General features: G+C 49.1%; 1 protein-coding gene and 1 long non-coding RNA gene across 5 annotated transcripts in view; both read left to right on the top strand.

The window, feature by feature from the left end:
• Positions 1–10,680, top strand: part of LOC118208832 (amyloid-beta A4 precursor protein-binding family B member 1-like) — a 36,539-nt gene extending 25,859 nt beyond the window's left edge. For all 4 annotated transcript variants that reach the window (XM_035383752.1, XM_035383750.1, XM_035383751.1 and 1 more), the window contains 2 exons: positions 9,638–9,814; positions 10,467–10,680. In XM_035383752.1, the coding sequence (XP_035239643.1) occupies positions 9,638–9,814; positions 10,467–10,634 (345 nt within the window). In that variant the 3' untranslated portion in view covers positions 10,635–10,680. The remainder of the gene's footprint in view (positions 1–9,637; positions 9,815–10,466) is intronic.
• A 1,637-nt stretch (positions 10,681–12,317) lies between these two features.
• Positions 12,318–13,205, top strand: LOC118208938. Its single transcript, XR_004761655.1, has 2 exons — positions 12,318–12,401; positions 12,485–13,205. It is a non-coding gene; the product is annotated as an uncharacterized LOC118208938 (long non-coding RNA).
• The last annotated feature ends 2,330 nt before the right edge of the window (positions 13,206–15,535 follow it).

Genomic DNA, 15,535 nt, shown 5'->3' with positions numbered 1-15,535 from the left:
GTTACACTTACCGCTCTGTCAGAAACACACTTTGAGTCCCAGCGCATACACCTTTACAGTCAGAACCACCCTGTTACACTTACCGCTCTGTCAGAAACACACTTTGAGTCCCAGCGCATACACCTTTACAGTCAGAACCACCCTGTTACACTTACCGCTCTGTCAGAAACACACTTTGAGTCCCAGCGCATACACCTTTACAGTCAGAACCACCCTGTTACACTTACCGCTCTGTCAGAAACACACTTTGAGTCCCAGCGCATACACCTTTACAGTCAGAACCACCCTGTTACACTTACCGCTCTGTCAGAAACACACTTTGAGTCCCAGCGCATACACCTTTACAGTCAGAACCACCCTGTTACACTTACCGCTCTGTCAGAAACACACTTTGAGTCCCAGCGCATACACCTTTACAGTCAGAACCACCCTGTTACACTTACCGCTCTGTCAGAAACACACTTTGAGTCCCAGCGCATACACCTTTACAGTCAGAACCACCCTGTTACACTTACCGCTCTGTCAGAAACACACTTTGAGTCCCAGCGCATACACCTTTACAGTCAGAACCACCCTGTTACACTTACCGCTCTGTCAGAAACACACTTTGAGTCCCAGCGCATACACCTTTACAGTCAGAACCACCCTGTTACACTTACCGCTCTGTCAGAAACACACTTTGAGTACCAGCGCATACACCTTTACAGTCAGAACCACCCTGTTACACTTACCGCTCTGTCAGAAACACACTTTGAGTCCCAGCGCATACACCTTTACAGTCAGAACCACCCTGTTACACTTACCGCTCTGTCAGAAACACACTTTGAGTCCCAGCGCATACACCTTTACAGTCAGAACCACCCTGTTACACTTACCGCTCTGTCAGAAACACACTTTGAGTCCCAGCGCATACACCTTTACAGTCAGAACCACCCTGTTACACTTACCGCTCTGTCAGAAACACACTTTGAGTCCCAGCGCATACACCTTTACAGTCAGAACCAGCCTGTTACACTTACCGCTCTGTCAGAAACACACTGAGTCCCAACGCATACACCTTTACAGTCAGAACCACCCTGTTACACTTACCGCTCTGTCAGAAACACACTTTGAGTCCCAGCGCATACACCTTTACAGTCAGAACCACCCTGTTACACTTACCGCTCTGTCAGAAACACACTGAGTCCCAACGCATACACCTTTACAGTCAGAACCACCCTGTTACACTTACCGCTCTGTCAGAAACACACTTTGAGTCCCAGCGCATACACCTTTACAGTCAGAACCACCCTGTTACACTTACCGCTCTGTCAGAAACACACTTTGAGTCCCAACGCATACACCTTTACAGTCAGAACCACCCTGTTACACTTACCGCTCTGTCAGAGAGCTACACCTACACCATTACACACCGTCAGAACTGCTCTGTTACACTTACCGCTCTGTCAGAGAGCTACACCTACACCATTACACACCGTCAGAACCGCTCTGTTACACTTACTGCTCTGTCAGAGAGCTACACTTACACCATTTCACACCGTCAGAACCGCTCTGTTACACTTACCGCTCTGTCAGAGAGCTACACCTACACCATTACACACCGTCAGAACCACCCTGTTACACTTTCCGCTCTGTCAGAGAGCTACACCTACACCATTACACACCGTCAGAACCACCCTGTTACACTTACCGCTCTGTCAGAGAGCTACACCTACACCATTACACACCGTCAGAACCACTCTGTTACACTTACCGCTCTGTCAGAGAGCTACACCTACACCATTACACACCGTCAGAATCACTGTTACACTTACCGCTCTGTCAGAGAGCTACACCTACACCATTACACACCGTCAGAACCACTCTGTAACACTTACCGCTCTGTCAGAGAGCTACACCTACACCATTACACACCGTCAGAACCACTCTGTTACACTTACCGCTGTCAGAGAGCTACACCTACACCATTACACACCGTCAGAACCACTCTGTTACACTTACCGCTCTGTCAGAGAGCTACACCTACACCATTACACACCGTCAGAACCACTCTGTTACACTTACCGCTCTGTCGGAGAGCTACACCTACACCATTACACACCGTCAGAACCACTCTGTTACACTTACCGCTCTGTCAGAAACACACTGAGTCCCAACGCATACACCTTTACAGTCAGAACCACACTGTTACACTTACCGCTCTGTCAGAAACACACTTTGAGTCCCAGCGCATACACCTTTACAGTCAGAACCACCCTGTTACACTTACCGCTCTGTCAGAAACACACTTTGAGTCCCAGCGCATACACCTTTACAGTCAGAACCACCCTGTTACACTTACCGCTCTGTCAGAAACACACTTTGAGTCCCAGCGCATACACCTTTACAGTCAGAACCACCCTGTTACACTTACCGCTCTGTCAGAAACACACTTTGAGTCCCAGCGCATACACCTTTACAGTCAGAACCACCCTGTTACACTTACCGCTCTGTCAGAAACACACTTTGAGTCCCAGCGCATACACCTTTACAGTCAGAACCACCCTGTTACACTTACCGCTCTGTCAGAAACACACTGAGTCCCAACGCATACACCTTTACAGTCAGAACCACCCTGTTACACTTACCGCTCTGTCAGAAACACACTTTGAGTCCCAGCGCATACACCTTTACAGTCAGAACCACCCTGTTACACTTACCGCTCTGTCAGAAACACACTTTGAGTCCCAGCGCATACACCTTTACAGTCAGAACCACCCTGTTACACTTACCGCTCTGTCAGAAACACACTGAGTCCCAACGCATACACCATTACAGTCAGAACCACCCTGTTACACTTACCGCTCTGTCAGAAACACACTTTGAGTCCCAGCGCATACACCTTTACAGTCAGAACCACCCTGTTACACTTACCGCTCTGTCAGAAACACACTTTGAGTCCCAGCGCATACACCTTTACAGTCAGAACCACCCTGTTACACTTACCGCTCTGTCAGAAACACACTTTGAGTCCCAACGCATACACCTTTACAGTCAGAACCACCCTGTTACACTTACCGCTCTGTCAGAAACACACTTTGAGTCCCAGCGCATACACCTTTACAGTCAGAACCACCCTGTTACACTTACCGCTCTGTCAGAAACACACTGAGTCCCAACGCATACACCTTTACAGTCAGAACCACCCTGTTACACTTACCGCTCTGTCAGAAACACACTTTGAGTCCCAGCGCATACACCTTTACAGTCAGAACCACCCTGTTACACTTACCGCTCTGTCAGAAACACACTTTGAGTCCCAGCGCATACACCTTTACAGTCAGAACCACCCTGTTACACTTACCGCTCTGTCAGAAACACACTTTGAGTCCCAGCGCATACACCTTTACAGTCAGAACCACCCTGTTACACTTACCGCTCTGTCAGAAACACACTTTGAGTCCCAGCGCATACACCTTTACAGTCAGAACCACCCTGTTACACTTACCGCTCTGTCAGAAACACACTGAGTCCCAACGCATACACCTTTACAGTCAGAACCACCCTGTTACACTTACCGCTCTGTCAGAAACACACTTTGAGTCCCAGCGCATACACCTTTACAGTCAGAACCACCCTGTTACACTTACCGCTCTGTCAGAAACACACTGAGTCCCAACGCATACACCTTTACAGTCAGAACCACCCTGTTACACTTACCGCTCTGTCAGAAACACACTTTGAGTCCCAGCGCATACACCTTTACAGTCAGAACCACCCTGTTACACTTACCGCTCTGTCAGAAACACACTGAGTCCCAACGCATACACCTTTACAGTCAGAACCACCCTGTTACACTTACCGCTCTGTCAGAAACACACTTTGAGTCCTAGCGCATACACCTTTACAGTCAGAACCACCCTGTTACACTTACCGCTCTGTCAGAAACACACTGAGTCCCAACGCATACACCTTTACAGTCAGAACCACCCTGTTACACTTACCGCTCTGTCAGAGAGCTACACCTACACCATTACACACCGTCAGAACCACTCTGTTACACTTACCGCTCTGTCAGAGAGCTACACCTACACCATTACACACCGTCAGAACCGCTCTGTTACACTTACCGCTCTGTCAGAGAGCTACACCTACACCATTACACACCGTCAGAACCGCTCTGTTACACTTACTGCTCTGTCAGAGAGCTACACTTACACCATTACACACCGTCAGAACCGCTCTGTTACACTTACCGCTCTGTCAGAGAGCTACACCTACACCATTACACACCGTCAGAACCACCCTGTTACACTTTCCGCTCTGTCGGAGAGCTACACCTACACCATTACACACCGTCAGAACCACTCTGTTACACTTACCGCTCTGTCGGAGAGCTACACCTACACCATTACACACCGTCAGAACCACTCTGTTACACTTACCGCTCTGTCAGAAACACACTGAGTCCCAACGCATACACCTTTTCAGTCAGAACCACCCTGTTACACTTACCGCTCTGTCAGAATCACACTTTGAGTCCCAGCGCATACACCTTTACTGTCAGAACCACCCTGTTACACTTACCGCTCTGTCAGAAACACACTTTGAGTCCCAGCGCATACACCTTTACAGTCAGAACCACCCTGTTACACTTACCGCTCTGTCAGAAACACACTTTGAGTCCCAGCGCATACACCTTTACAGTCAGAACCACCCTGTTACACTTACCGCTCTGTCAGAAACACACTTTGAGTCCCAGCGCATACACCTTTACAGTCAGAACCACCCTGTTACACTTACCGCTCTGTCAGAAACACACTTTGAGTCCCAGCGCATACACCTTTACAGTCAGAACCACCCTGTTACACTTACCGCTCTATCAGAAACACACTGAGTCCCAACGCATACACCTTTACAGTCAGAACCACCCTGTTACACTTACCGCTCTGTCAGAAACACACTTTGAGTCCCAGCGCATACACCTTTACAGTCAGAACCACCCTGTTACACTTACCGCTCTGTCAGAAACACACTTTGAGTCCCAGCGCATACACCTTTACAGTCAGAACCACCCTGTTACACTTACCGCTCTGTCAGAAACACACTTGAGTCCCAGCGCATACACCTTTACAGTCAGAACCACCCTGTTACACTTACCGCTCTGTCAGAAACACACTGAGTCCCAACGCATACACCTTTACAGTCAGAACCACCCTGTTACACTTACCGCTCTGTCAGAAACACACTTTGAGTCCCAGCGCATACACCTTTACAGTCAGAACCACCCTGTTACACTTACCGCTCTGTCAGAAACACACTGAGTCCCAACGCATACACCTTTACAGTCAGAACCACCCTGTTACACTTACCGCTCTGTCAGAAACACACTTTGAGTCCCAGCGCATACACCTTTACAGTCAGAACCACCCTGTTACACTTACCGCTCTGTCAGAAACACACTTTGAGTCCCAGCGCATACACCTTTACAGTCAGAACCACCCTGTTACACTTACCGCTCTGTCAGAAACACACTTTGAGTCCCAGCGCATACACCTTTACAGTCAGAACCACCCTGTTACACTTACCGCTCTGTCAGAAACACACTTTGAGTCCCAGCGCATACACCTTTACAGTCAGAACCACCCTGTTACACTTACCGCTCTGTCAGAAACACACTGAGTCCCAACGCATACACCTTTACAGTCAGAACCACCCTGTTACACTTACCGCTCTGTCAGAAACACACTGAGTCCCAACGCATACACCTTTACAGTCAGAACCACCCTGTTACACTTACCGCTCTGTCAGAAACACACTGAGTCCCAACGCATACACCATTACAGTCAGAACCACCCTGTTACACTTACCGCTCTGTCAGAAACACACTTTGAGTCCCAGCGCATACACCTTTACAGTCAGAACCACCCTGTTACACTTACCGCTCTGTCAGAAACACACTGAGTCCCAACGCATACACCTTTACAGTCAGAACCACCCTGTTACACTTACCGCTCTGTCAGAGAGCTACACCTACACCATTACACACCGTCAGAACCACTCTGTTACACTTACCGCTCTGTCAGAGAGCTACACCTACACCATTACACACCGTCAGAACCGCTCTGTTACACTTACCGCTCTGTCAGAGAGCTACACCTACACCATTACACACCGTCAGAACCGCTCTGTTACACTTACCGCTCTGTCAGAGAGCTACACCTACACCATTACACACCGTCAGAACCACCCTGTTACACTTTCCCCTCTGTCAGAGAGCTACACCTACACCATTACACACCGTCAGAACCACCCTGTTGCACTTACCGCTCTGTCAGAGAGCTACACCTACACCATTACACACCGTCAGAACCACTCTGTTACACTTACCGCTCTGTCAGAGAGCTACACCTACACCATTACACACCGTCAGAATCACTGTTACACTTACCGCTCTGTCAGAGAGCTACACCTACACCATTACACACCGTCAGAACCACTCTGTAACACTTACCGCTCTGTCAGAGAGCTACACCTACACCATTACACACCGTCAGAACCACTCTGTTACACTTACCGCTGTCAGAGAGCTACACCTACACCATTACACACCGTCAGAACCACTCTGTTACACTTACCGCTCTGTCAGAGAGCTACACTTACACCATTACACACCGTCAGAACCACTTTGTTACACTTACCGCTCTGTCGGAGAGCTACACCTACACCATTACACACCGTCAGAACCACTCTGTTACACTTACCGCTCTGTCAGAGAGCTACACCTACACCATTACACACCGTCAGAACCACTCTGTTACACTTACCGCTCTGTCAGAGAGCTACACCTACACCATTACACACCGTCAGAACCACTCTGTTACTCTTACCGCTCTGTCAGAGAGCTACACCTACACCATTACACACCGTCAGAACCGCTCTGTTACACTTACCGCTCTGTCAGAGAGCTACACCTACACCATTACACACCGTCAGAACCACTCTGTTACACTTACTGCTCTGTCAGAGAGCTACACTTACACCATTACACACCGTCAGAACCGCTCTGTTACACTTACCGCTCTGTCAGAGAGCTACACCTACACCATTACACACCGTCAGAACCACCCTGTTACACTTTCCGCTCTGTCAGAGAGCTACACCTACACCATTACACACCGTCAGAACCACCCTGTTACACTTACCGCTCTGTCAGAGAGCTACACCTACACCATTACACACCATCAGAACCACTCTGTTACACTTACCGCTCTGTCAGAGAGCTACACCTACACCATTACACACCGTCAGAACCACTCTGTTACACTTACCGCTTTGTCAGAGAGCTACACCTACACCATTACACACCGTCAGAACCGCTCTGTTACACTTACCGCTCTGTCAGAGAGCTACACCTACACCATTACACACCGTCAGAACCACTCTGTTACACTTACTGCTCTGTCAGAAACACACTGAGTCCCAACGCATACACCTTTACAGTCAGAACCACCCTGTTACACTTACCGCTCTGTCAGAAACACACTTTGAGTCCCAGCGCATACACCTTTACAGTCAGAACCACCCTGTTACACTTACCGCTCTGTCAGAAACACACTGAGTCCCAACGCATACACCATTACAGTCAGAACCACCCTGTTACACTTACCGCTCTGTCAGAAACACACTTTGAGTCCCAGCGCATACACCTTTACAGTCAGAACCACCCTGTTACACTTACCGCTCTGTCAGAAACACACTGAGTCCCAACGCATACACCTTTACAGTCAGAACCACCCTGTTACACTTACCGCTCTGTCAGAGAGCTACACCTACACCATTACACACCGTCAGAACCACTCTGTTACACTTACCGCTCTGTCAGAGAGCTACACCTACACCATTACACACCGTCAGAACCGCTCTGTTACACTTACCGCTCTGTCAGAGAGCTACACCTACACCAGTACACACCGTCAGAACCGCTCTGTTACACTTACCGCTCTGTCAGAGAGCTACACCTACACCATTACACACCGTCAGAACCACCCTGTTACACTTTCCCCTCTGTCAGAGAGCTACACCTACACCATTACACACCGTCAGAACCACCCTGTTACACTTACCGCTCTGTCAGAGAGCTACACCTACACCATTACACACCGTCAGAACCACTCTGTTACACTTACCGCTCTGTCAGAGAGCTACACCTACACCATTACACACCGTCAGAATCACTGTTACACTTACCGCTCTGTCAGAGAGCTACACCTACACCATTACACACCGTCAGAACCACTCTGTAACACTTACCGCTCTGTCAGAGAGCTACACCTACACCATTACACACCGTCAGAACCACTCTGTTACACTTACCGCTGTCAGAGAGCTACACCTACACCATTACACACCGTCAGAACCACTCTGTTACACTTACCGCTCTGTCAGAGAGCTACACTTACACCATTACACACCGTCAGAACCACTCTGTTACACTTACCGCTCTGTCGGAGAGCTACACCTACACCATTACACACCGTCAGAACCACTCTGTTACACTTACCGCTCTGTCAGAGAGCTACACCTACACCATTACACACCGTCAGAACCACTCTGTTACACTTACCGCTCTGTCAGAGAGCTACACCTACACCATTACACACCGTCAGAACCACTCTGTTACACTTACCGCTCTGTCAGAGAGCTACACCTACACCATTACACACCGTCAGAACCACTCTGTTACACTTACCGCTCTGTCGGAGAGCTACACCTACACCATTACACACCGTCAGAACCACTCTGTTACACTTACCGCTCTGTCGGAGAGCTACACCTACACCATTACACACCGTCAGAACCACTCTGTTACACTTACCGCTCTGTCAGAGAGCTACACCTACACCATTACACACCGTCAGAACCACTCTGTTACACTTACCGCTCTGTCAGAGAGCTACACCTACACCATTACACACCGTCAGAACCACTCTGTTACACTTACCGCTCTGTCAGAGAGCTACACCTACACCATTACACACCGTCTGAACCACTCTGTTACACTTACCGCTCTGTCAGAGAGCCAGAACTTACATCTGCTCACTTTGAGGGTTAGGGTTAGGGTTAGGGTTACGACTGAGTCCCAGCACCTACACCTTTACTCACTGCCAGAGCAGCAGAAACTGCGTCATCTTTGTACACCGTTAGAGAACTCAAACCAGTACCTTCCTTGCACGGTGTTAATGGGCTAGGACCTGCTCCTCCTTTACATAGGAGGAGCTGACCTGCTCTGTCTCTTCAGGCAGAACCTGCGGCCTGGTTTGTCTGGCTCGGTGTTGGTCCCAGGGCCTTCAGTAGACAGCATTTCAGTGATGGTTGTACATAGAATCAGTCGGATTCATAAAACACAAACATTACTGACGGCCGGCAGTGTAGTATGATGGCTAAGGAGTTTGTCTTGTAACCTAAAGGTTGCATGTTCGATTCCCCAGTAGGACACTGTCGTTGTACCCTTGAGCAAGGTACTTAACCTGCATTGCGTCAGTATATATCCAGCTGTATAACTGGATACAGTGTAAGTCGCTCTGGATAAGAGCGTCTGCTGAATGCCTTAATGTATGTTTTTTCTCTATCCCTCTCTATTCTGCTGCACCCCCAGACGGAGGAGGTGCTGTCGGAGTGCCGCGTGCGCTTCCTGTCCTTCATGGGCGTGGGGAAGGACGTGCACACCTTCGCCTTCATCATGGCCGAGGGCCCGGGCGACTTCGTCTGCCACATGTTCTGGTGCGAGCCCAACGCCGCCAGCCTGTCGGAGGCGGTGCAGGCCGCCTGCATGGTGAGAGCCGCGGGGTCAGGGGTCAGGGGTCACGGGGTCACGGGGTCAGGGGTCAGAGGGTCACAGGGTGGAGCGCATGCGTGTGTGGCAGGTGTGGGTCAGCAGTCTTACAGGTTCACGTGTTTGATCGCACGTATATGATCATAGATGTTCTACACAAACCAGATGGTCTGCTCCAAGGTGTGTTCCATTCTCTTTACTTCCTTATTTTGGGATGGTAGCAGGATGTTCCAGTGTTCTGTCTCTCGCTGTGCTTGCTGTGGGTAGTCTGTTTTGGGCTATGCCTGTTCATGAATATTCATAACAAAACTGTTTAGGAGTCATCCTAATGTAATGTCATCCATTTTGTAGCGGAGACCAAGTGTGCCATATTAGAAATAAGGTGACCATCTGGTTCGTATAGACCCATGGTAACCAATCCTGTTCTTGGAGATCTACCGTCCTGTAGGTTTTCACTCCAACCCTAACAAAGCACACCTCATTCAACAGCTAGAGAGGTTGTCGAGCTGCTATGTAGTGGAATTGGGTGTGCCAAGTTAAGAGTTGAAATGAAACCTACAGGATGGCTGGTCTCCAGGAACAGGGTTGGTTACCACCGGCACAGACTATCTGTGGCGTGACCCGTCCCTGCTCTGGTGTGGCGCTTTCGCAGCTGCGGTACCAGAAGTGTCTGGACGCCAGGCCCCCCAGCTCCAGCTCCTGCCTGCCCACCCCCCCGGCGGACTCTGTGGCCCGGCGCGTGGGCTCCAGCGTCAAGAAGGGCGTCCAGACGCTCCTGGGCAGCTTCAAGCAGAGGATGTCCGTGGCCGAATCGCCCTGAGGAGGAGGAGCAGCGCTCGCCTTCGCCTCCCCCGCCCCCCCCCCCCCCCCCCTCCTCCTCCCCCTCCTCCTCCACAGCGATGCCCTGCGTGTTCCTCATCACCTCCACCATTCGGCCTTTAAGAGTAATAGTGAGATTTTCCTGTCAGACCTGGCCCCGCCCTGCCCCGCCCCGCCCCGCCCCGCCCCGCCCTGCCCCGCTCCGCCCCGCCCTGCCCGATGCTCACTCACAGTGGTGGGAGGATGCACGATGCCCGCTTCCTGTTTTTCGTTGCAGCTATTTATCAAATAAAGACACATTTGCTTCAGAAGCAGAAGAGATGGGCGTGTGATACACACACGATGCCGCTGCTCTCTCATTCCTTGTTTCTAACAGGGAAACAACAAATGATGAAGTTTCAGGCCCATCTCCCATATCACAGCCTATCTCTTCAGATTAAAAAAAATATATAACGGATAAAGGTTAGACTAGATAATTTGTATATATGAATGTACAAAGTCATCGTCTGATATGTTGTAGAGAGTCTGGGTGGCTGTTTATGACGAAAGCTGAAATATAAATCTAAAAGATAGAGTAGAGAGCTTCTGGGAATACCCAAATGTCAAGCTCTTTTCCGTGTGACTGATAAACCTTGGTGTTTTTTATATTCACGTCTTGCCATATCGTCGTCTTGCTGTGTAGATATTTCCTGTTGAAAATCCAGACATTCAGAATTCCAGAGCAGTTAGAATTTCAGGTTCTTCGGTCATGTCTTAGCATCTTAGCATATTTTCAGAAAATGCAAAGAATTTCAAAGCTACGAATGTAAAAAGTAGGGAAACACTGTTTGAGAACGTGTTCTCTCTTGTCCGCACTGCAGGCTTTTGTAAAGGATTTTCTGGTGTTGAGTTTTGTAGCATACTGTAAGTGTGTATAAGTACCTATACTCTGCTTGATTACTCAAGTTTAAATCTCCCTGACCAATCCACAGCCTCCATTCTATGGCTCTTATTATGGTTTTCAAAATTTAGGACACCTTTTTAGCTAAAAAAAACAAGCCTAGCACAACAAAACAATTGTTTCCTGTCTTCCAAAAAACGATTAGGTGTTGGCCAGGCACTGGACAGCCAGAGAAACTGAGTGAGAGTTATCTTTAGTTTTGCATAAGCAGCTGCAAATTGACCTTTCCTTTTTAGAGTTGCAGGGAAGCGATGCATGCTGGGATTTGGAGGCAGTGAGCTGGTGTCTGCTACTAGGCTCAGTGGGACTATTCACGGTTCCTGGTGGGGGGGGGGGGGGGGGTTGGGGGGATTTGCTGTTGTGAGCTCGGTGCTTCCAAAATGGCAAAACCCTTCAGGGGAGATGGCCCCCAGGCGCAGAGACGTGACCCAAAAACACTGCTTTTTTTACGCGAACGCTGGCGTCGGCCATTGTCCTGGTTTTGCCCAGACGGTCGGTTAGCTCCAGCCAGGTGTGCACTTAAGCCGCAGTAGAAGGACACGGGTAAAGGGTACAGCTATAGGGGAAACAGAGACTCACGGCTGGACGTTTTCCTCCGTCACTGCCAGGGCTGTATCTGAGGTTTACGTCAGTAGGGATTTGAGCGGTAGACCCTTTTCTTAGTGCTGAGCTGGGGGTCCGGAGGGCACAGCGTACTCTGTCTCTATCATCATACCTGCACAGCCTCGGATCCACTGTAGGTTTATTCCCCAAAAGCATCTATCCCCATCGCCATTGCTCATCCCTCCAGTTTATCATAATACCTGCACGGCCTCGGATTCACTGTAGGTTTATTCCCCAAAAGTATCTGTCACCACCCCCCCGTCCCCCCAGTTTATCATAATACCTGCACGACCTCGGATTCACTGTAGGTTTATTCCCAAAAAGTATCTGTCACCATCCCCCCAGTTTATCAGAATACCTGTACGGCCTCAAATTCACTGTAGGTTTATTTCCCAAAAGCATCTATCACCGTCCCACATCTCCCTCAGTACACTTAGGCCAGTTCCCCAACGCGTTGCCTTTAAAAGGTACTGCCTTTTATGTTTTGAATTGTTCTTTTGTACTGTACATTGTAAAATATTGAAATATTGCACCATCTTTTCCTGTGTTTTTTGGCCTGATGGGGCATTATTAAGGATATTGATGATGATTTGTGGCTCCACGTATTTTACAAGGCAATAATTAAGTGGTTGTATGTTTTTTAAAAACATTTTTTTTATAAATGTCTTTTTTTTTTTTTTTTTTTTTACTGTATTAGCTTTAATGTTTTAATTACCTTCTGAAAAAAACATTCATATTTTACCACCACTTGTGTTGGTTCTATTCAGATGAGCATTTTTTAAAATCATGTCTTTATCATGAGCCTTAAACTCTCATTTTTTCAGCTGCAGGATGGGATAAAATGCCTTCAGCTGAAGGGCATTGTTGTGTCAGGAGTGCTAATTCTGTATGTTCATGTTTCAGTGAGTTGGTAAAAGACTTTGAGCTCCGAGCAGCCAATCGTGGTCCATTCTTGAACACGACCAGAGTCGGTGCCGCCTGACCGTGGTGCTGGCAGCATATTTCCTGAAAGCTTAGCACATGGGCATTTAAAAAAAAAAAAAAAAAAATAGTGATTTATTATTATGGACTAAGTGGACCTAATTCTGTGTGAGATATACTGTATGCCATTTAGATAAAGAGCAGTCCTAGGAGGATTCACTGATTTTTAACGGTCGGGAACGAGCGCATTTCTGACTTGTAAAGGCTGTTATTCGGAATAGAATTTGTATTGTGCGTTTGAGAGTGGACCCTTTCTGAATACGTGAGCATGGCTGTAAGGCATCCATTTTGGTTGGTTGACCAAATGGAAATGCTGTTATGCAGTGAACCTTTTTTTTTAAATACGCATATACTACTGCTCCACCTTCTGGAGAAGAGCAGGAATGGTCATTGTGAGAGGGGGGCATGGTCTCTGCTTTTTAAAGGGAGAAAAGTGGCTTGAAAAGTTCAAACAGTTTAATTGCGTCATATTTTCATTTCAGGTGTGTGTGTTCTGGAACAATTCTTGCCTTTCCTCCGCTTGGCGTATGCGTGCGTGTCGTGCGTTTCGCAGAATTTTGTTCCGAGATGCTGGAAAATCTGGGTCTTACATCACCCTTGCTTTTAGCTGTGTCGCTGCTGATGGAACTGAACCAGTTGTACTGGTTTACATCACTTCAGTTTGCACCTGAGAAGTGTATTTATTCCGTTTTTTTTAAAAGTTTTATTTAAATGCAACCTGATTTATTTAAGGGTTTAATTTTGTTGTCAACACTACTCTCTAGACTGCAAAGTAATGAAGGGTCTGGATTTTGAAGGATTGTTAAATTATTTAAAGATGTAAATTTGGTGTTCTGTACATACATGTATATTAATATAAAGTGTCACTGTATAAAAAAATAAATAAAATAAACGCATAAGTATCACCTTTCGTGCTTTTCTCTCCCCCCCCCCCCTTCCCCTTTTGTAATTGTTTGCGGTGTAGCCCGGAGCTCTGCGAGCCGGCTGTGTTTGAAAGGGCATCCTCTGAACCAAAGACTGAGGTTTGGGGGGGGGGGGGGGGGGGGCTCGCCTCTTTGCTGACCGGCGCTGGGGCCGCGTCGCCGTGGCAATTCGTTTAAAAAGGTGACATTTTTGGGGAGATTCCACGCTGTTTAAAATTTGAAAAGGCTTGCATGCATTATTCCCTTTGATTGAGTGTCTGTCCGTGTGTGTGTGTGTGTGTGTGTGTGTCGCTTTGGACTGTTTCGCTCTTGACCTAGGGGGGAAGTCCGTGCCCCCGTTGCCGTCTGCGTCTGTGTGAGAGAAATATCCGGGAGCTGCTCGGTCGGGACGCCAGCGTGTTTTGGGGAGAGCCGCGAAATCCGCAGCGTGACGGCAGCGCCACGGAAACGGCGGTGTTGTCTGTCTCGCACCGCCCCCCCCGCCCCCCACCCCCCGTTCACTGCCCTAACGTGTGAAACACCTCCTGCCTCCCCCCCCCCCCCCTCACCTGTGTATATCAGCTACGCTGCGCTGTCTCCCACCCCCTGCCGAGTTGATAGCTTGCATGTGGGGGGGGGGGGGGAGTCGGTTTGTGTGTCCCGCGGGTGTGGTTGTGTGTGGGGGGGGGGGGTCAGTTTGTGCTTCCCGCGGGTGTGTGGTGGGGGGGGGGGGGGTCGGTTTGTGCTTCCCGCGGGTGTGGCTGGCGGATGAAAGGGATTGGCGGTACGGAGCCAGCTGGCCCCCAGACTCCAGTCCTCCGGCCCAGTTAACGCTCTCTCCCGCCGGGCGGGGCGGGGAATCTCTCCTGCGTCAGAGGAGCCCGGCGGGGCCCCTTCGCGGCTCCGAGCGTAATTACCTGCGTTTCTGAGGGCCTCGTTAGTGCTGCTTCCACACAGAGAGTGACCCCCTCTGTATAGCGCTGTGTGTGAGTCACTCACTGTGTGTCCTGCTCACTGCTGTACAGGCACACGCAGACAGGCTGTGTGTGTGTGTAAATGGTAAATGGTAAATGGACTGCATTTATATAGCGCTTTTATCCAAAGCGCTTTACAATTGATGCCTCTCAATCGCCAGAGCAGTTAGAGGTTAGGGGTTAGGTGTCTTGCTCAAGGACACTTTGACATGCCCAGGGCGGGGTTTGAACCGGCAACCCTCCGACTGCCAGACAATCGGTCTTACCTCCTGAGCTATATCGCCTATATCGCTATATCGTGTGTGTGCGTGCGTGTGCGTGCGTGCGTCTGTGTCTGTGTGTGTGTGTCTTTGTGTGTCTCTGTCTGTATGTTTGTGCGTGCGTGCGTGTGTCTGTCTGTGTGTGTGTGTGTGTGTGTGTGTGTGTAAAAATACTTTTTTCCGCTGCTGTTCTTATGTATTAATCCCCCCATGTTTGCTGACAGTGGGCTAAGGGGTTAGTT

This window comes from Anguilla anguilla, chromosome 12 (assembly GCF_013347855.1).
Source record: "Anguilla anguilla isolate fAngAng1 chromosome 12, fAngAng1.pri, whole genome shotgun sequence".
Classification (NCBI taxonomy): Eukaryota; Metazoa; Chordata; class Actinopteri; order Anguilliformes; family Anguillidae; genus Anguilla; species Anguilla anguilla.
Note: the sequence above shows the minus strand (reverse complement) of the source record. Positions and strands in the feature narration are given on the sequence as shown.